General features: G+C 47.9%; 1 protein-coding gene across 3 annotated transcripts in view; it reads left to right on the top strand.

Moving 5' to 3' along the window:
- LOC139061146 (phospholipid-transporting ATPase ABCA3-like) overlaps positions 1-22,684 on the top strand; it is a 131,574-nt gene that overhangs the window by 94,349 nt on the left and 14,541 nt on the right. For all 3 annotated transcript variants that reach the window (XM_070540769.1, XM_070540768.1, XM_070540767.1), the window contains 3 exons: positions 8,516-8,776; positions 13,253-13,506; positions 19,238-19,384. In XM_070540769.1, the coding sequence (XP_070396870.1) occupies positions 8,516-8,776; positions 13,253-13,506; positions 19,238-19,384 (662 nt within the window). The remainder of the gene's footprint in view (positions 1-8,515; positions 8,777-13,252; positions 13,507-19,237; positions 19,385-22,684) is intronic.

Genomic DNA, 22,684 nt, shown 5'->3' with positions numbered 1-22,684 from the left:
GCGGCGCTACATTAATTACCGTCTTTCGGTCTTTAACGCGCTTCTTTTTACGGCGCTTTCTCTTCGCACTCGCCTTCATGTCGCCTTCTCGTGCCTCGTGCTGGCCGGTACACATTTCGTCGGCCCGGATCGGCCTCTTACCCGCGCAGTCTGAGTGATTTACATTTAAATCTACTCTCACTTTGCCTCGACTGGCGGACAGCTCAACCGACTCTGGAGCAATGCAGCAGGCTTTACTCGAGTTAGACAACTCGCACTCTTGTGAACTGCCCTCTACTGCATTGCCCAGCTCACGCTGTGCATCGACACACAGTCCGTCGGTCTCGATCGCTGTCTCACGCGCACAGTCTGAATGATTATTAACTGAACCATCCCTCTCTAGGCTATCTAGACTGGCGGAGAGCCGCACCGATCCCTGAACAATGCAGTTGTTTTCTCGTGAGCTACGGAGCTCGCCACCCCGAGAACTATTCTCAACTGCATCGTCCAGCTCGCACTTCATTTCTGCACGCACATCTGGCTCTACATGGGTGCTCGCTTCTGTCTGGTCAGCAGTACCCCTTTCTTCGCTAGCAACCTCGCTAACATTACCAGCGACGCACACGCTCGGTAACTGTGCCAATTTGTTCGCAGCTGGCCTAGCTGTCTCTACAGTCATCTGTTGGCACAGCACCTCGTCGCTCTCACTACGGCCTTTAACGGCCTCTGTTGCCACTAAGGCATCGTTAGCAGCTAGCGTTTTCCCTTCACTTATGAATCGGCAGCCAATCTCACAGGCACTACTCTTTTCGTCGGCTTCTGGCGAAAATCTGCTCGATGCTGCCTCATTCTTTCGCTCTGTACTACCTACAGAATTCTCAGACAGCCGTTGTCTCTGTGCCAATAACTGATCGCAATACTGTAGCTCTTTGATCAGTGCTGCCTTCTCTCTCTCATACTTTTCCTCTCGCTCACGTTCGCGTGCCTTCTCACGTTCGTGACGCTGACACCTAAGAGTAAGTTCTTGAAGCTCCTGCTTCCGTTCATTCTCGCGTTCTTCACGCTGACGCTCACTCCTAAGCTCACGACGCTCTCGCAAACGTACACGACGCACACGCTCCCGTGGCTCCTGTATCACCTCCCAAGCAAGCCTAATACTTTCATCATCATTGCCACTATCGTTAATCGCCTTTATGATAGCTGGCGTTTCCATCCGTTCGTCCGCCTCAACTCCCAAATCGTCGCACACCAACAACAAGTCTAACCTCGTCAACCTTCTAAGATCCATGGCAGCTGCCCCGACAGGTGGTTAAAACTGTTTTCCTTAATTAATTGGTGCAAACACACAATGCAACAAATTCCCGATTCCCAGAACTATCAAAATTGAACACACAACCTTTGAGTCTGGCGAATCATAAGGAAAAAAACCACGCGCTCACTTACGGTTACAGCACCCCGCCATCCGGTTCATTTGTCCGCTGTTCCCGGTTCCTTCCGGACTCCCTGGGTCGAAGGCTCGCTCCTTCTTCGATTCTCCCAGTCTCTTCGGACCTCTTTCGACGAAGGCTCTCTCTTCTTCGCTCTTCCCGGTTCTTTACGATCTCTCTCGACGAAGGTTGATTCGTAGCGCTGCCACCAGCTGATGTATTCGGAGGCGATCCCACCGCTGCCACCAGATGTAGGGGTTGGAGTACGGACTCCGGGATGAAAAACCCAGAACTTGGGAGTATTTATTCTACATTATAAACAGGGGACGCGAGAGTCATGTAACAGGCGTACACTCATTACGGGCCAGCAGCAACTCGGACGCTGCGGCCCGCAGCAAGAAGTTCGAGAGAGGTGAATCAGGGAATCAGGGCATCTCCCAGAATCTTCAGGTCTCTCTGGAAGGCTTCTTATAAGCCCTTCGAGCACTGCAAGTCACGTCATGTTTGACCAATGGGAGAGTCCACTCCGATGACGCCACTTGCAGCCAATGGTAGGCGCCCGTGTCGCGGGGCACACCTGTCGGGGCTCTCTGCGGTCTTGCCACGCAGACTGGCAATCACTTCTAGGCCGGAGAAGGAGGGGGGCTGCACCTGCTCCATTGTCCGACGCCCACCTGCAAATCCCGGCGACTTGGCTCCGCAGCGGTGGCAACAGCCTTCTTCAAAGACGAAGGGGGTCGAATGAGCTCCATTGTCCCAGGGCCCCTTCTAATCCCGGCGGGACACGACCTGGGGGTCGCAAACTTGTTTGCACGTGTCGTCTCTGGAATGCGCTTTCCTGCTTCTGCATTCCTCAATTAGCTGTGCTGCAATCCGATGTGGTTTGGGGAACTCGAAGTAATCGCAGGAAACAGCTCCATATCTAACACCCCCATAGGGGGGTACTGTATATGAGTTTTCACATATTCAATGAACCTCAGAGACACAACCATTTCTCAACCTGTGTTGCTACTACCCGCATGAGTCACAATGGTTGTAAGTTGGCTACCTGCCCTCTCTCGCTTAAAAGTACATTTTGCCATGTGGGAAATGACCACAAGCATCACATTTTATTCAATGAGTGCTCCTGTGCATGTCTTTTTTTTCCGTCCTCTAATGGCTAGGTTCCACATGTTCAAGTTGTTTGAAAACTGTCTAGCCTCAACCAATACTTTGTGTAGTTTCAAAATTATGAAACATTCATTGTTCAAAACTTGTTCCAAATTAAGTATGAGACATTTTCATGATGCAAATGAGGTAAGGTTGTGCTTAGAGACTATGATAGGCCTGCTATATACTGCAAAACTGTGTGAAATGAAATATGCTTGCAATTTTCATGAGCAGCTAGCTCAGTACAATTAGGCACATTACCTGCGGAAACGTTCTTTTAACACTCCCGAGAGGTCCTGGTTTTTTGTAATTTCTTCAAGTTCCTTGCAGTCTATATTGCAATCCAGTGCATTTTGATTTTGATATGGTATTCAAAATAGAAACAGCTGAAATTTTAAGGTTTTGATAATTATATGGGAATAAATTAAAGGTAGAAGAGTGTAATGCAATGGGCAAATAAGAAGCTCATTGCAGAGAGTAAACATTCCTTTCCTGCAAATAAATTGGTAGCAGGAAGGTCATACGAAATTAGCAGTGAATGCACAATAAAGAATATGATGCTACAATGCCCCGGCATTCTGTGAATATTCTTGCACAAAGAAAATCCTCATTATGAAAGACCATCAAGAAAATGCAAATGTATATTTTGGATCAGCAGTAATACCTGCAGTATGCACTGTACCATCGGCAATATTTACAACCACAGACAACTGCACATCATATCAAGCTTAGGCGGCCAAGGAGCCCGAGTTTTATATTATAACTTGACTTAGTATATTACACTACACAACTATATCTACTTACAATGTTGTCTTCTCAACCGCTTTCAAGAAGACATTAACCATCTGTCTGAAGGCGAACGCAAGTGGCTTGCTCTTAATGGGGGGGCGCCAAGGCTGGGCATTGTGAAATTGCTGCTACCATCTGCACGACCTGCGAGAAACGACGCTCTAAGTACAAGATAAACAAATGCTATTGGAGCAAAAGACAAGATCATTGGCAATGAGTCTCGTTTTGGTTTGCACGAGAAAAGCCAAGAATATGGTCTTTGTGCTGCTTACTGAAGAAGAAGCCTCCTTCCAGATGTTGCAGTCATGCATTAAGATTGTCGCACAGCTGCATGCTCTTATGCTCATATGCTGCTGTCGCCAGTACGCTTTGAAGTTTATTATTTCAAGTTAAATTGATTATTGTGTTTTCTTGCCAGTTCTTGGCAAACAGACCAGCAATGAAGTAGCTCACTTACACACATACTCCCTTTTGAGGAGCGAATTCACACACACGCACGCATGCATGGGTGCACACACACACACACACACACATGCCTCTACCACATGAGCAGCTTCCTACGCTTGACACACATACATCTTTTTTATCCTGTGTCACTCCTACTGCTAAGGCATAAAAAATCCTTTGTGTTAAGAACTCCAAACTCCTCAACCTACACCTCCAGCTTAAACACTTTCTCGAGAGCCACGATAAGCCTTCTAGCTTCCCCAGTGCTCCAAACTGTAGTTACGAATTTCAATAGGGCTATAGGCGACAGCTCTCGAAGGGCATGCAAACTACCCGGAGACCTAAAGCTTGTATATGATACCTCTAAGGCACAACACTTCAAATTTTCAAAATGCAAAAAAGCTCCTGAAGACAATTGCTATATACGTGGAACGTCTCGAATAACCTGCCGCTAACAATTTTAGCGGTTGTGTGCATCAAAAGAAATGTGGGCTAATGGGAAATCCACGTCTTTAAGATCGGAATTAGTGTAATGGCGAAACACACTACCAGATTTCTTAATCATTTATTTATGCTCTGGATGTAACGTTCCTTTCACAGTAACAATCAAGGATATCGATTCATCAGGGCATGGGAGGAAAAAGGACGAAGCGTACACCTGGCGCCTTCCCACTGGTCCTCCCGACAAACGGCGCCTCATACAGTAGTTGTCCAGGGTGGCTTGAAACCAAACTCTGCTTTCAGGCGGGAACACTCGCTGCACCAAATCGGAAGAGTTTTATTGCGAGTAAAACTCTACCGGCCTCATGCAATACAAACGCACGCACACAAAACGCACTCACACGCACACACAAGTATACGCACTCTCAAAGCGCAGACACAAAAGCGCGCACGCGCACATTGATGAACACAAACAAGCACACATACATGCATGCAGGCAGACACGCTAACACGTGCACGCACACACAGCAAGCCACAGACAACACACTCACAAAACACGTACGCACTAGACACGCGCAAACACGCCGGCCCATACAAACCGGCATGTACTGTACGCGCGCGCGCGCGCGCACGCACGCACGCACGCCCGCACGCCCGCACGCCCGCACACACACACACAGCGAGCCGAGCGCACGCACGCACACACACACAAAGCGAGCTGAGCTGAGCGCACACACGCACGCACACACAAATCGAGCCGAGCGCGAGCACACGCACAGACAAAGCGAGCCGAAAAAATGCTGAAGGCGTCCGGCAAGCAGCAACAGCAGCACGCGACCGCAACAGGGAGAACCAATACCGCGCCGGTTCTTTCGAAAGGTGGATAAGCCAGTCGTCCTTTTTCTACGCGACGCAAAAGTGGTCGACCACATTTAACTTAAGTGCGAACGATCGTATTACAAGCAGCCGCGCTGAACGCACAAGAGAATCGCATCAATAAATGCTCAAGCGCTGAGAAACAAAGCGGAACTATGCAGGCGCACCAAGCCCGATGTAGATTTGACAAACATTAGTCACACGGGACGCGTTCGAGGTAGTTAACTTGGCCTAGTAGGAGTGCAGCTGCTCTTCCTCTTACATTAGCGAATTATGAATTATGCTACGAGATCACAGTGAGATATTTCTAAAGCGAACAAAACAAATACCAAATAAACGGGCACTTGCCTGAAAATTTCCATCATGCCAGTACTACCGACCGGGCACGTTGCAACTTCTCGTTTCAGCCTTCGTGGATCCATCTTCCAGTGCGTACGAACGCTTTGCTTTGAAGTGGGGCACGAGTAATACACAAAGCAAGGGCCACATCTTTTTCTACCCCACGCGCAAAACTAATCACACGTTTAAAATTATTTCGCACAGCGGGAGACGCGAACGCATGCGAAAACTAGCATGATGGCGCAGCTTCCGCCTTCCCGTCCTGCCGCGCGCCGAAGTGATGGTACAGCGTCGCCCGTCACTTCCGGTCGCTTTTCATTGGGCATGGGGCGGCCGCGCAAATTGAACGTTTATTCTGACAGGTTTGCGTGCTCGCAGGGCCGCCTGTTTGCTGCTGCTTCGTTGTGATCTCTAACTAGAGCGGTGAGGCTGGTAGTTGCTACTACGTTTCGTGCCGAGCATTTTATTATGGGGTGGGGGCGCAGTCTGTGCTGCATCACTTAGGGTACAGTACGCAAATCGGGACCGTGAGCGAGACGATCGGCGCTCTTCTGCTGGTGCGATTAGATTACTCGCTGCGTCCGAACGAAGCAACTTTGCGAGGTCACAGCGTAGTTTCAGCGATATCGTGGCTCGATAAAGACGCTCACATCTTGGTCGTGCGACAGCGACGCGTAAATATTCATGAGGAGACTGAAGACTGCGTTTGCAAGTGCGTATGCTCTGGATAAGAAATTACAGCTTTGATGACACCAGCCCCTTATAGGCTCAGCCTTGCAAACTGTATTTGAGGATGCACTTAGAAAGCAGATCAGTAGCTTAGTAAACCTCTGAATGAATTAGGCAAGGTACGTGGAAATTCGGCTTTGAGAACTTCCAACGTGATCTCGCCTCTACAAGTCTTTTTTATGGATTCACCATGCAAATTGTACGTTGATGCCATTGTACAGCAGAGGCTCGTCTAACAGCACGTCCCTGTTTGTTCAGCAATGTATCTAAACAGCTTCTTACATTTTACCACTTTTTGTTGGGCTATTAAGGGCACCGAAATATTAGTGCAGAATTGCGCAAGTTGCTCTCGTGTTCTCGCTCTGTTACTGCAGTTTTTCTAGAAGTGTTTAATTGCATGTTAATATTCCTGTAAGCACGAAAAATAATCATAATGGAATTGTAAGTGAAAGGGCGTTCTTTTTCTGGACGATACATTTTTGGAGTGGCCGTCATGCCAGTAACATCAGAATCCTTGATGAAATATCGACAGTCACTTAGGAATGCGAAAACTTAATCCCTTCACGCATTGACACTTGCAATTGTCACGTGACCATGATACGTTAGTTCATACATTGTCACGTGTTCTTCTCAATTCTACCTTAATGTCCCGTAATCCACCATGCTATAGTTTGTACGAACCTTAATCCAATTTATTCCACCCTTATTCACATTATTTCACATTATTTACCACTAATTGCTCATAATTAACGTTGTTGTATTTACTACCTTCTGTATCACTACTGACGTCATACAAGACAGTGATGACTTCACATTTTATTTATTTATTATACATACATTCAAGGCCTAGTAGGCACAACAGAAAGAAGTGGTGAAAATATGCAATAATTGCAATGCAACGCAAGAATAGAAAATGAAACCATAAGATAATTTGAACGGCGACCTTGAATTAGTGGTGTCACAAATTGAGACTGTGGAGGCGGGAAGGCGGTTGCATTCAGTGGCTGTTCTTGGAAAAAGGAAGAATGGCACATCAATTTTGTGTTGATGGTCGATGCGAGACGAGAACTTGGTGTGGTGAAAAGATTTTCTTTACGAGAAGGGTTAAATTAGCATATTCTATGAAAAAGACAGAGGCGAAAGTATTTTCGACGTAACCAAAGGTCAGGTTCACCTAGTGTTCTTTTCATGGACGTGACGCTAGAATGAAGTGAATAATTTGAGAGAATAAAACGGGCGGCGCGGTTCTGAATGCTTTCTGACTGCTTTCAAGGGAAATGACAAGATTGGCATGAGCAGGGTCCCGTATGGATTGTTGTTGCGGAGAACGCCACCTTTCCTACCTGAAAGGCCATGAAACGCTTTCGCATTAGAAATGCAATACATACACACATTGCTCAATGCGTGGACGTGTACACGTTACTCAGATTTATGCATCAATACGTTCAACACCCTACAGGCGTCGATTTAACACCCTTCTTAGAGCAAAGTCACACCTTATGTATGGTATACACCCTAGTGATAGGGTGCTTTGGTCGAAAAGGGTGCTAAAAGGGTGTGGGCATGGGTGTAAATGCCGAAAGCACCCTATTAACACCCATAAGGGTGTAAAAAAAGTTTAGTGTGTGGCATAACATTGGGGCATGAAACGTACGAGAGGAAACGTTTGGATCGGAGAAAGAGAGCTCTTAGTTGACGAGACAGCCACGAATGAAAACAGCGAGTCTTTTAGGAACCCGAGCCGGCTCGACAAAAATGTTGGAAGCTTCACTTCAAGCTAAATGGTGACAGGGCACACGTCGTACGACTCGGAAGTCAGGCGCCGCTGTGGCTGTGTCGAGAATCATTCTCTATCCACGGCGCTGCCGGGCTGGCGACTTCGCCGAAGGCGCGGAGAGCAGAGTATGTTCTTGCAGGTAGTTCCAGCGGAGTGGTTTGGAGAATTTCATCAGCGAGTTTTGTTGCAACCCCCCTCGTGCTTCCCTTTCTCTAAACGACATTATAAATTTAGAAAAAGAAAGCTGCCAGATTGTATGTTCATGCAAAACCTTAAGGCACACGTATTTATTATCGGAGGGCAACTGTCAATAAGTGCAAGCCGTACGTTATATGTATCCCTAGTTGGGAGATCGCTCCCTATTTCTGCAGTGGTCGCGCGAACCCTTTTCTGCGCTCGCGGCGCCATCTCGTGGATAACTTTCTTAGAAAAGCTGACGCTTTAAACACTTTCGACCACTATTCTGCGGCCTGAACGTGATGTATAGTTTGGCTTTAGTGCCCCTTTACACTTCGTAACTGTGTTTCCTGATTGTATGTCGCACCGTTGCATGTCCCACCAGCGACGGCGGGCTGCCTGGGTGCGGTGTTCGTGGAGCACCACTTCGTCGACGACGCGAGCGACACTGCGCTCGCCACGTTCCTCCACGCGGCGCTGCAGATACTGCGGCTGCTGCCGACGTACTCGTACTCGAGGGGCATGACCAAGATCCTGCAGCTGGCCAGAGAGAACGGCCTCTGTCGAGCGGGAGGCATGCCGTTGGAGAGCCGCTGCCAGACCAAGGAGAACCACGCCCGGCTGTCGCTGATGCGATGCTGCATGCGTAAGTCTCCAGTCTCAGTGTTTAGTTGATTCATTCTGTACTAAACCAGACAAGAAGCGGAGGGGGGGTGGGGCGGTATCGCATGCGTGGAAAAGAGAAAGGTGTGTAGGCACCGTAACAGATTCACCAGCTGCCCTGACGGCACCTCAGCTGTTCCCCGCGGCTTCAAGCTTCAAATCCGTCAAGCCATTCTGCCTATTCCTACGACATCGGCGTATCACCTACTTATCGCTTGTCATCGTGGCACTGCCTGCCTATGATTTTTCCGTAAGTGTTTAAATGCGGCTCCCTTCATCACGCACCTTAGATTGTACGCGGCGCGCATGGTCGCAACGCATCGGCCATCCACTTCAAATTTCACGCCCACCTTCTCACGCTGCTGCGCTTACAGCCTAATTTTTGTTATGGGCAGCATCGGACTAGAACGAATTTAACCACCAAATTGTATCTATGAATTGTTCAATTGTACGATGGTGCTTCGCACGATATATATATATATATATATATATATATATATATATATATATATATATATATATATATATATATATATATAAACTACACATATAATGTAAATCGTTTTATTTCAATAAAAAACGAAATATAACTCTCACCCAATTGCTATATTACCCAGGGGCCTTAACATAAAGGCTGGGGGTTATAGCTAACGCTGGGGCGCTTAAGGAAATTAAACGGGACTGGATAGCAACGAGAATAAGTAATGCGAGGCGAGATATGGTGATGGCGATTAGGTATGAAAAGTATTAGGTAGTAGGTAGCTTGGAGGGTGGATAGGAGAGGAAGATGAGTTCGGGAGAACTGGTGGTCCTGCTTTTCGGTAGGCATCCCGTGCTGTCACGCTGCAATTCGCCGTAGAACGTGAAACATGATAAACATGATGATCATGACGACGATTTGTTGGCATCCCTTTGAATTGGGCCCCGATAGGAAACTTCTCTATCTACATTGCACCGTGACCTATGCCTGTAATGGATCCGGTGGTATCAATCTCTTTCCTGCTTTTAAATCCACGAATACTCTAAACGTTTGTTGGTTATCTCGGCTGTTGACTGGTTGATGCTTCCATCCACTTCAAATATAAGCGTCCCTGGACGGTGCACTATACCTACCGGTTTCACTGCTTGAGCACCTTCGCATTCGATTGGGATGGGCTGAGTGGGCTCTGCATGCTTGCTGCAGCAGACACATGCCTCCCCTTGTGCGAATGTTTCCTCCGGTATGCTTTCCTCCTTCGGAAACCAGCTCCAGCCTAAAATAGCAATACACCCTCGTTTGTGCCATTGTACAGATTTTTTTTCTAATTTCTTTCTTTCCATTCTTGAAATCTCCATGGTATTTTTTGTTGCCATTTTTTGCATTCAGTTCAGTGTCTTTGTTTCTCCCACTTTCTTTCTCATGACTTCTGGATGCCTATTTGAAGTTTCAGTCACCCTATACTTGCTTATCAACTTTCTTGACATCTTCCTCCATTCTGTGTCCATGCTTTTCAGGTGCAGATACTTGCGCACTTTAGTGGCCCGTGTATTTTCATCCATGTTCCTGAGTTGTTCTTGAAGACCGATTTTGCTCGGCGCTTCTCTGAGTGCAAACAGTCCCGAACCGTGGCAACCAGTGCTGCCTAATTTGTGGTTTTGCCGTAGTCGGCAATTTTCGGTTAAGTTCCAACCCCGGCAAGGTATCTTATTTTATGCACAGAATGGCGTTTGCAAACGTTAGCGGTGACACCATTGCTTCTTTCCGAATTCAACGCACCACGTCATATTGTGGCCCCAGAGTGCTCTGTGGTTCAGTATTGCTGCATTACTCTTCCCTTGTACCTCAAGGTTATCTTGGTGGAAGCTTGAGTCATTATTTTCTTTGTTTACGTATACGTCAAGCTGTATACCGGGTGTTCTTTTTCAGGAGGTCCAAAAGGTTTTAAAAAATTCCGCAGGTGGACAGCACAATTCTATCCCTTTTTCTGAATTACTGGAAGAGGCAGCCCTTAGTACTGCGACAAAGGGAAATGGCTATTTAAATTATAATATAACTACCCACACTAACGTTTTATTGAAATATCTACGCCAGATGTATAAATCTACGAACTATAGCCGGTGAGTCCGTGAGGCGTATATACTCGGAAAGAATTCTTAGGGCTGTTCCGGTTTCCCAGTAATAATTTTCAAATTGTCCGACGATATGCATTGGCATGTGCTTCAATGCATAAAACAGCATTTTCTTCAATTTTGACTATGAGTATGACTTGCTGTTGAATTTATACCGAGTACTTTCACGTCTCTTCATTAAAAATCGTAATTTTCCGTTTCGCTCTGCTGAATTTAAGGCCTATATTGTCCCTGCGTTGCCACACCTATTCGCAAGTCTCTGTGTATCCCTTGCATTGAAGGCTAGTAGCACTACGTCGTCCGCGTACATCAGTCCAGGGACCTTCGTTTGCACCATTTGTCCATTACGTATGTAAGGTAAGTCAAACCTAAATTCACTGTTTTTTAATCGTCTTTCTATGCCCTTAATATACAGCGTGAACAACAATGCAAACAGGAGACATTCTTGCTTCAGCCCTTGGTGAACGTCCACCACTTCATTTCGTTTCCGGCCTTCCCATACGATTTGTACTCGGTTGCCTCTACATATCTCCCATCTCCCTCAGCAAGTCAACGAAGTCGTCATCTATGCCTTCGTGCTTAAGAGTACCCCCTAACTTCTCTGTCTACGTTATCGCAGGCAAGCTTAATATCTGGAAATGCTACTCATAAAGCTCTATTCTGAACTACTGAAATCTCTATGCACAGAGTTAGTACAACCATACTATTGTCTAAGCGTCTGCCTAGCCTGGACCCACTCTGATGTTCTCCCAGCATATCACAGTTCTTTACCCACTTCGACAGTTCTAAGTATATGCATTTATTTAGATGGCACGGCGCTGCGTGATAACAGCGTCATCAAGGCAGGTCAGGAGACGTACATGTGCGCGAGCCCCGCATGTGACTGTGCTTCCGGGCAAGGGGACAGCGGGCGTTGTTTCAGTCGCGAGCCGCCGATTGCGGAAAAATAGTCGGGACGGCTCTACGCCACGCCCAATGATCTAGCCATGCATACACCTCCAAACGCATTCGTATTTTAAGGACGTTGTGGGGAGACGTTTCGCAGTCAACAACAGCCTGAGAGCACTGACTCTGTACTCCACGTCATACATAATATTGACCGCGACGATGCGGAGGCTTCGCAAGCAGTGCGGTCTTAAAATATCAGTCCGCGCTTTTCGCAGTGTAATTGTTCTTTTTTTGCCCTGCATGCTTTCTGCGGAACAACTTCACTTGGTTACTTACAACTCCAACTTGGAGTCTTAAGATTACCACGTCAAAACACGCTTTATTAGGGCTTCATAGCGCTTCCAGTGTGCAACGTACTTTGATCTGATCGCGACCGCAAGCGATGCGCTGCAGCCGCTGGCCGCAGGAACCTGTCTCTCCGCTCGTACGGTGGTAAATACATTCACATCTGTTGTACCTTTCATGCGATAATTAGGTCATGTTTTATGGCACAAAAGGTATAGGATTTATTGTTAGATCAGATTACTTGACGCATACCTAAATCTTTCCCATGTGACGTGCGAGCTGTGAGATCTCTAGCCCTCGCAGCGTAGCGTATCTGTTATGTGTGCTAAATGTAACTAATCTCTTCTAAAAACACTCCAAATGACTCCAGACAACTACGAACAATATACCGACGGTGTCGATGACAGAGTCTATTCCGCCTTTAAACAAAGACAGCTTAGTTCCAGTTCCGTCAAAGACCCGGTGTATATATCTGTTATTATAAACTAAAACGTGATGTTCACCATGGCTCGACCATGTATGCTACAATGTGCGCAACCTAATATCGCTACCCAAGCCGTAACAATGTCCTCGAATGTTCTGATACACCAAGCACATCTTGCGCCGGATCGATGGCATGATTGGAGTGAAAAGTTGATCGGGGAGATTACCCGCTCAAAGTAAGACTTTGTCTTTGCAATACGAAGAAAGTGCTGTTACCACAACCACGCGATCAATATAACAAACTGTCCACGTCCTGGGAGAGTTACTTTCATGCAATATTTACAGCACCTGTTAGAAGAAAAACAAAGAGGAGAGGAACACCAGCAACTCTTATCTTCAGCTGTTCTTGCATAAAAGATTTAGAACATGTGTCAACAGAAGTAGGCACCACCAGAACAAATGCCTATCGCTACTTAATCCCGTATGCGCAGCTCGTGGGCCCTTGACGGAGATGTCAAGTTCTGCGTTCGTTAAATGATATGAGGCACTTTTCATATAAACATCGTTGCACCGTAAATACCACCGTTCAATTAGTTTAAACTGTCAGACCATTTCAATCATGGCGTGAAGCAAAGTTTGTCTAGCCAGTGACGTACTTCGTGACGCACTTCCAACGAGTGTACGGTGCTTGCAGACGTGGACTCTCCGGACCCTTCCGAGTACATGATCCATCCGTTGGACGTGCACCCATACTCGGCCTTTTACGAGTTTCTCACTCTCTCGGTGGAGGGCCTGGTACTGTTCGTGCTTTTGCTGTGCCTCGAGTCTTGGCTCCGCAGGCTGGACCGGTCCTTCAGCTCGCCGGACCCTTCCGCCTACCACGAGGGCGCCATGTCGCCCCAGCGCCGCACGGGTGGCATCGCGCAGGGCCTGGCGCTGGAGGAGAAGGCAATTTCGTTTGTGCTTTTTCGAGTTAAAATCGTCTTTGCTAACTTTACATTGGTTTCGCGTATCTGCGAGCTGGGTATCTTGCAAACACTTCCAGAAATAAAAACGGCCCTGTCGCGATTGGAGAGCTTCGTAGCGAAAGCTATCAAAATGTTGGTCTCAAGAAGACTAGAAGCTAGAATTGTTCATAGAGTAGCCAATTGTGATGGCATGGGTGTATTTAGCGCCAATGCTATAGGAAATCGTAGAACCCATTGCCTAGTGCAATGCCGGATCATGCACCCAGTGTCGCGCTGGATCGCAGGAGTGGAGCGCAGGAATGGAGTACTGGTAGGAAAAGCAGCTCGAAAGCGGGAAAAACGTGACGCCTGCTTAGCGTGTCTATTTTTTAAAATAAAAAAAAGCGAAAGAGTGCATTTTAGTGTAACAAAAAACAGAAATTACAGCACAAGCCCTGTATTTAACACTGCACCACTCCGGAAGGTGCAGATGTGAAAATAATTTATCACGTCAACGCACAAACGCAGTTTCAATTTGTGCATAGATATCGCGCACAGACATGGCAGAAGCGCTTTCTCCCAGTAACTAAACGCTGATGTACAAAAATAAATGTTCTCCTTATCAAATAGAATGCAATGAAATGCCGCAAAACTGATTTTTTCTTACGATTTGTACTTTGAAAAAAAAAAACACAAATGTTAGGAGCCGCCGATCCGTGAAGCAGTATTGGCGTGAATTGTGGATTTTGATAGCCGGTCCTCGTTCTTTGCACCAGGGAAATCTAACGTCATCTAAGCTCAACAAAGCGTTCAAAGCGGCAGGTCTGCTTAGTCACATGTCAGTCAGGGAAGCGTCGATGACTGCAGCTGGCAGCTTTCGGCCAAAGCTCGAAGGCGTTGCATCGGCGCTCACCGCTACTTGTGGACACACACACACACACACACACACACAAACACACACACACACACACACACGCACGCACGCACACAAAATAGCTCACTTCTAAACAGTAACGCCAAAGCTGAACTATAGAGCGATTTTTCCGCGTCAGTGTTGTTTCTTCGCGATCCCGGGTGGACCTATTGCGTGTAGACGGACTCAGTCGGCGGTACACGAGGCCTAACCTTCGGTGGAAGGGCACGATCTTTTACATTGACGCCTGGCAAAGGCTAAAGTGCATGTAGCTGCGTTTCGGAAACTTTATTTACTATTATGTTTTAGTATACTATGGGCAGTGGAAGCGCAGAATTTTTTGCAATGTGTTTAATTTTCGACAACAATGACGGTAATTCCGCCCATACCGTTACTTTCGTCTACTCTACCACTAACTCTCGCTTCTTTATGGCACCAGCGATGCCGCCATGCAGATGCCATTGCCTCACACCAGCACTGCTTAATCCAAGTGAACTGCCTCAATTCCTCCTAAAGTGCGTGCCAGTGAGGCGGCTTTGCGTCAATATAGATATACCTACCGCAGTGCATACTTTACAGGGGTGTAGTGCAATGTGGATAATTTTGTTATCGCAGCTTTGTTATCGGTGCGATATCGTCATTCCGTGGCAGGCTTCCTGGGCTCCGTTCGAACGCGCTCGTATGACTGCTCGGTTCTCTTATTTCTGGTAGTCTGCAAAAATTTGCGACAACTTGTAGTCATCGCCCGCGTCAGCGTAGCCAAAGGCTAAGAGAAAAACAAACTCGGTGCCCTTCCACTCTGTAAAGAAAGATGACCAGCGAAGCTGTGCTTGTAAACCGCGTAATGGTGAACTGCACCTTCGCCGCTGGTCGGCCCGGCATCGCACTATCTTCGGGATCGGCCCACGTATGGGGAGTTTTGTGCCTACACACTTAACTAACCAACTAGCACTTAACTGCTTCGCTGTAAAAACCGTCACAGCAACATGTCACGTGTGCGACACTGGCATAAGAATTGCGGTGAACGTGAAGGAAAAGAACATGCACCACTGCTGAGCAATAACAACTCGTCGGCGCCGCAGGAGTAATAATAAAAGGAAACTACCAAAGAACGAGGAGGTATCTGCGTTTTCGTATTTTCGTTCAAGTACATAGCTATTTGCACAGTCAAACGAGAAACGCGAGAAAGAAAAGTTAGCTTTGAATGTCAAATATGCATGCGTAAACGGAGCTGCTCAAGCAACCTTATTCCAAGGTGTGAAACGAAACACACATTTCTGACCTCAATATATAGCGTTATTTCGCACAGGAGACTAACATTTCTTCAGAAAATTGATCAAACATTCAATGTTCAACACTGCCTGATGTTTACGCACAGAATCTGTAGCGGCAATAACGCAACCAGTGCTGTTTACATCAAATACCAGTGCGCCCCAGCGTCATAGCACTGGAACTACCGTCTCGTCCGGCGTGACCCAAAATTTTTTTCGGTGACCTCGCCGCTGTTCACGTCACTCTAAGCAAAGCCAGTCCCAAACGAAATCCCGTGTCAAAAAAGAAAAAGAAAAAGAAAATTAAGGACACTTCACGTTTCGCCTTTAACAGTAGAACACGATAGCATTCCAGGATCCCTGACTGGTTTTGACGGTTCCCGGTAACTCTAACTTATGTAAACCGTAAGTGCACTGGGAAATGCTGGCGGGGAACGCTACGCACGAATGCTAGCTACGCGGCAGAAACGCGGCCTCTTGCGTGGGCCGATACCGGAGGTAGTGCAGAGCCGCGCGAAAAAAAAAAAAAGATTTCTAGGTTTATTTTATTGTTTTGAATTTTGAATGTTTCAGTCTGAGAAGATTTAACATAAGAGGCACGCGCTTTCGGTATTTGGTTTCATGGTATTTGTTTGTTGGCTGTGATTCTGAAAATTCCGAGCAATAACTCTGTCGAGAATGTAAGAGTAGGTATGAACAATTACGGGGATAGAATGGTGTGGCAATATAACCCGCATATACCGCATGGGATATTGCAAGGCGTGGCATATATATGTACCAAAATATGTACGGGAGATATCGCTCATAAGGATACCGACGCCAGATTTTCTGCGAAACAGGGCGCTTAACGCTGTCGCATTAAAAACGCGCTTGTTGCGAAGTGGAATGCGCTGCTTCTCCCAGTAGGGAATATGATGAAAAAATTAACCACATTGCACTACACTCCTGTAAAGGATGCACCACCGTAGCCAAGTCCTTATTGAGGCAAAGCCGCCACACCGGCGCGCACTTTCGGAGAAAGTGAGGGAGTTTGCTTGGACTAAGCAGTGTTTGCGTGAGGCAATGGCATCTGCAAGGTGGTATCGCTGGTGCCAAAAAGAAGCGAGAGTTAGTGGTAGAGTAGACGAAAGTAACGGTACCTGCCGAATTAGTGTCATTGCTGTGGAAAATTAAACACATTGCACCATAGATTCTGATATCTCTGGGAAGGACCGTCCTGACATCTTAAACAAGTGTCGACACTAAAGAAGACAAGGTCGACGTAGTTGCACGGAAAATACGATACGAGTAAGATACGAAGTGAGTGAATAATGAACCTGAAAAAAAAAATTTAGTGCCGTTTCACTCTTCGAAGAATGATATCCTGCGAAGCTGCTTTGGGATGACTATGTTGACAACTATATTGATTTATATGGTTATTCCTATAGCCATTGAATAAAGACACATACACGCAACTTCCTAGTTTTTATCGTCTTTATTTTACTTCATTCATTACCACAGTGACGATAGCTTTGTGGTTGCTGTGGTACACTGTGATCGGTTGTACTGCTATGCTAGACACGTTCATGCCAAATATTAGATCTATTACAGGAGAGGTGATGCGTTGTCGGCACATTGACGGCCGTGTAGCACTCATTTCCAAACCGTTCCAACAGAAAGGATACAATTCACTTGCCGTCGGAGCACACTAGGTCCGCTACCCTTGTACACGTTCGAAAAGCCGACGTTCGATTTTGCCTCGCGCGATTGTCCAGGCTGCGCCGATATCGCGACCAAGGCCAATCTAGTCCAATCGCGTGAGGCGAAATCGAACGTCGGGTTTTCCAACGTGTACAAGATAGCTGCCTAAGTCTACGGTAATGTCGACGATTGGTGGCGACACTATTTCTTTTTATGATTCTTTTCAACCCTCCAATGAGAGTGAAGGAGCGGCGCCATCCCACGTATTCGATATAGCCATGAAGGTCATGCATCATAAACATGGTTCATAAAATAACATTCGGAGCCACCGCCACGACTTCCTTTCGCGCATGCGCATGGGATTGCGCCTGAGGAGTTTTCGGCGTTTGGCGACAGACGGGCGGACGGACGGTCGGACGGATGGACAGGCTAGCCAAATACAGCTTTGCTGTAAAAGGCAGTAATAGACATAGTTTCCGCACTAAAACACGTTATCAAAGATGCAAGAGAAAGTAGTGACTTTGCGGCGGCTAAGCGCACATATTGCACAACATTACATGTTCCATAAGGTGAAAGTAAACACAACTGTTCTCGTTGCCGTGAGTTGTATATCATCTGTTTGCACGCTTCAGACCGCTTCAGAACAGCTTCGCTATGCGTAGATTCCAACAAGTGCTTCGGATCTGCTATTGTAAGTGATATCAATCTCGGTAATTAAATGAAATACTGAAATAACTCTCCCAAATAGTCACTTTACCGCCGCTGCTGAAAGTCAGCAAGACAGATGCGTCAGTGCTTACGAAATGATCATTAGGTGAGAAACTTGAGACTAGAATCAGTCCCAATATGTTTTATTGCTATAGCAATTATACGGCCACTCCAGGCGCAGTTCCACCGTGACCGTCGCCCTGATGTTCCGTGTAAACTCCAAGTGCGATAAAATCATGGGCGCGCGCCGTACGCTGTATGTGCGAGTGAAATCGAGCTAGAGTGAGCTCACGATGGCGGATCCATCTTGCGCGTGCAAGGGAGGAAGACTGGGAGGAGGCGCGCCGCCTTCCATCGTGCGCAAGCACCACGGAGAGGGGGCGGGGGTGGAAGCGAGGAGTGCGTTCTACTCCGGCGGCGGCCACGCATGCCCTATGTTGAAAGCAATCTGCCACGGGGAGAGAGTGCGCAGAGTGCTGATTGCTTCGTGCGCGCTTTGTTTTCACCGCTTTGTTCGCGTTGAACCTAGAGGTAGCACGAAGGTCAATTCCCTCGCTCTGCTGTCACGCTTCCTGGCGCTAGAGTCTTTATGGCGCCTGTCTGTAGCTATCGACTGACATGTGTTCATGTTTGCTTGTGTGCGCGTTACACCATGCTTGTCAATTTATTTAGTAAGTGAACGTTTACAAGTTTTTACGGCCGATCAACCTTATATCCGTATTTCACATTGCTGTATAATTGAAATGCAATCGCTGCTTCGCCTTTCGGACGAAGCGGCGACTTTCTTTATTCGCACTACATATATTGCTGATCGTGAACGTTGTCGCTTTAGACAAGTTTCCTCCGTAATCGCTGCGGAGAACTTTCCACTAAAAGGGTTTTTGAAAATTGAAGCGAAGATTACGGTCGAACCTGAGCGGCCATGTATCTCGACTATACGCTTCCTGTGTTATTTACTGTGGCGTCCTTGCTGTTTAGGCTCTGCCTTCACAACGTTCCGTGCGTAAACCAAATGCGGTCACACCTGTTTACGGTGCCGTGGAAGTTGTTTCAATCTGTTATCACGATAAGATTTACTGACCCGCTTCGTTGCGTGTGGCACGCCTTTTGTTAGCGTCGCTCTGTCCTCACGCATTCCCCCTGCGACTTATTCACGCAAGGATGGGGACCTGGATGTGGTGCTTGAGAATCAGCTGGTGGCGGCCCTGGCAAAAGGTGACCTGCCGGCCACCTCATCGCGCCCTTTCATGGCAGTGGATCACCTCTACAAGGCCTACGGCTACATCGGCAGCGTTCCTGTGCTTCAGGTAAGTTCTGGCGTGATATATATGCGCTGTTTTTGTTTCCTTTTTGTGGGACCAGCCGTCTTCGGCTTGTCTGCGAAGAAGTTCTAATTTTTTAGGCATGGTCACATCGTATCACACAAACACAGAACTCATGTATATTGTCAGGAAGATAACGAACCTGCGCACACTGTCAGCAGCATCGGCAGCATCAAGCGCGCAGCAGAGGCTCGAGCTCGTGAACTGCTCAGTGCATCCGAGAACCGACGGTCGCTACGAACCCCAATAAATTTCTTTTATAAGTGGTGGAGGTACTGGGTAACGTTCCATTCTACCATCCTGGAACTCCGTTCTCGGACGCTACCCTCCGCCATTCCGGACGCTGACCAGCAGACTCTTCCATTTCCACCTGTCCCTTGCGCTGGCACCGTTCGCCAGCGGGAGCCTCCTATATTCAGCGGAACCGACGACAACGACGTTGAAGAGTGGCTGTCTTCCTACGAACGGGTGAGCGTTCACAACAAATGGAATGACTCGGACAAACTGGCTTACGTATAATTCTACCTCGCGGGCGTAGCCAGTCCCTGGTTCAGAAATCATGAAAGGGATATCCGAACGTGGTAGGCGTTCAAGACGCCGATTACAGAAGTATTTGACCGACCCGCCATCAGGAAACTCCGAGCCGAGCAGCGTTTGCGTACACGCGCACAGGACAGAGGTGAGACAGTCATCAGCTATATAGACGACGTTCTAGATTTGTGCAGGAGCGTGAACGCTGCCATGACGGAAGCGTAAGCCATCAAGCACGTCATGAAGGGAATCGATGATGACGCGTTCCAGGGGCTTCTGGCCAAGGACCCACCAACTGTTCGCGACATGATCAGCTTGTGCTAGAACTATGATGATTTACGCAAGCAGCGAGCTCTGACAAGGTGACATCCCACACCAAATGCGGCGTCACACTGCAGCCTGACCACCGGCCCGGAACAAACCTCTCTGATAACCCAAATCAAGGATTTCGTGCGTGAAGAAGTCGCACGACAGATATCTCTGGTGTCCGTCCCTCAGGAGTCTGCCAGCACTTTGTTGTCTCATCCCCGTCACGTGATCCGTGAAGAGGTCATTGAAGCACTGCCGGCTGTTCAGCAGCAGGATGTCGTTGACTACACCAGTCACTTATGCTACGGTTGCTGCAATGGCCCCTCGCACTGTGCCCGTGCGTTGTTTCCAGCAGCCTGTGCACCGCCCTCCCCCTCCCGTCCCCTGGACCACCACTGCCGTTGCTAACCCATGGCGTACGCCGGACAATCACCCTATATGCTTCGCATGTTGGTATCCCGGTCTTGTCGCAAGGTTCTGCCGCCACCGATCGCAGGCGTTCGATGACGATCGCAGAGCGCCCTATGTGCGGCCTGATTCAAATGCGCCTTACGGACCCTTCGACCCACCACCAGCTTGCTCCCAGACTCATCGCCGTCCTCGGTTCGAGCGCCTCCGATCACCCTCCCTACGTCGCCGATCGTTTTCCCTTATGCGTCGATGACCCGTCTCTAACGAAGACGGAAACTAGACAACGCAGTTCCTGAGGCAAGAACTGCGGAAGCGTCGACATGCCGAAGTCCTCCTCCTTTACCTGTTAGTGTCATTGATGTGTTTTTCGAAGGTGTCGCTACAGTCGCCCTCGTCGATACCGGTGCTGCTATTGCAGTTATGGATGCCAGGTTTTGCCGTTCGCTTCATAAAGTGACGACGTCTCTGTCTGGATTGTCGCTTCGAACGGCGAGTACCGCTGCTTGTACTGCCCGTGTGACCATACAGGACGTTTTATACATGATTGAATTCATAGTTATTTCATCGTGCTCCCACGCCGTAATTCTAGGATAGGACTTTCTCTCACGCCACTATGCCATCATCAATTGCGCTCGGACTGAGATTGAACTTTTCCACCTTGGTGACCTGGCCTCCGTCGATGCTCATCCTGCCGATAAAATTGTCGTGAAAGAAGACATCTGTATTCCCCTGTGCGCTTCAGTATTCGTACCAGTATTCTGTAGTACCATATCTGACGGGACGGTCTTCTTCATGCCCTCTCATCACTTTGTTACCCGAAAAAAGCTTCCTTTGCCCTTTGCAGCTCTTGACCTTGCCGCCAGTGTCAGCACGATGCCCATTTAGAATCATCTTTCATGGCCGCTATCACTGCTCCGCCGCGAATGCCTTGGTTACGTCGAGTCGGTCGATTAAACACGAATTGTCTCCGTCCTCGACGAAGTGCCTTCTACTGCCGCCCATGAACTGAGTGCCCTCTTCGTACCAGACTCAACATGGACTGCTGTGTTCAGCCCATTTATCGCCGAAGATCTGACGCATTCGCAGCGATTTCGACTTCTCGCAATCCTTCAGCACCTCCGCCGTTCTTTCGCCGTTGCGCAAACATCTCTTGGCCGTGCATCGACGGTCGAGCATTGCATCCATACTGGTTCTCACTCACCGCTGCGACAAAGACCATATCGCCCTTCCGCTATGGAACGTCGCGTCATTGCAGACCAGGTCTATGACATGCTCCGTCGAGGCATCATTCAACCTTCCCAATCCCATGGGCCTCTCCCGTGGTCCTCGTCACAAAAAAGACGGTTCCATCCGCTTCTGTGTTGATTTTCGATGGTTGAACAAGATCAAGCTGAAGGACGTCTACCCATTACCACGAATCGAAGATGCTCTGGACTGTTTGCAGGGAGCCGAGTTTTTTTCTTCGCTGGATTTGCGGTCAGGCTACTTGCAGGTTCCGATGGCAGAGGCCGATCGCCCGAAAACTGCCTTTGTAACACAAGACGGCTTGTATGAATTCACCGTCATGCCTTTCGGACTTTGCAAAGCACCTGCTACGTTTGAAAGAATGATGGATAATGTTCTGCGTGGCCTCAAATGGAAAATCTGTCTTTGCTCTCTTGACGACATTGTGGTGTTTGTCCCTGATTTCGCAACGCACCTGCTCCGCCTCGAGCACGTACTCACTTGCTTGACCAACGCCGGGTTGCAACTTAACCTGAAGAAGGGTCGATTTGCTGTTCGTCAGCTCACAATTTTAGGTCATGTCGTGTTAAAGAAGGGCATTCGCCCGGATCCCGAGAAGCTACGTGCTGTTACTGCGTTCCCAAGACCTTCCACTATGAAAGAGTTACGCAGTTTTATCGGCCTCTGCTCTTACTTCCAGCGATTCGTTCGAAACTTTGCGTCAATTATATCGCCTCTCATGCAGCTCCTTGGTGGCGCTAGAGATCTGTCATCATGGTCTCCAGCGTGTGACGACGCCTTCACAACCTT

The sequence above is a fragment of the Dermacentor albipictus genome, chromosome 6 (assembly GCF_038994185.2).
Source record: "Dermacentor albipictus isolate Rhodes 1998 colony chromosome 6, USDA_Dalb.pri_finalv2, whole genome shotgun sequence".
Classification (NCBI taxonomy): Eukaryota; Metazoa; Arthropoda; class Arachnida; order Ixodida; family Ixodidae; genus Dermacentor; species Dermacentor albipictus.
Note: the sequence above shows the minus strand (reverse complement) of the source record. Positions and strands in the feature narration are given on the sequence as shown.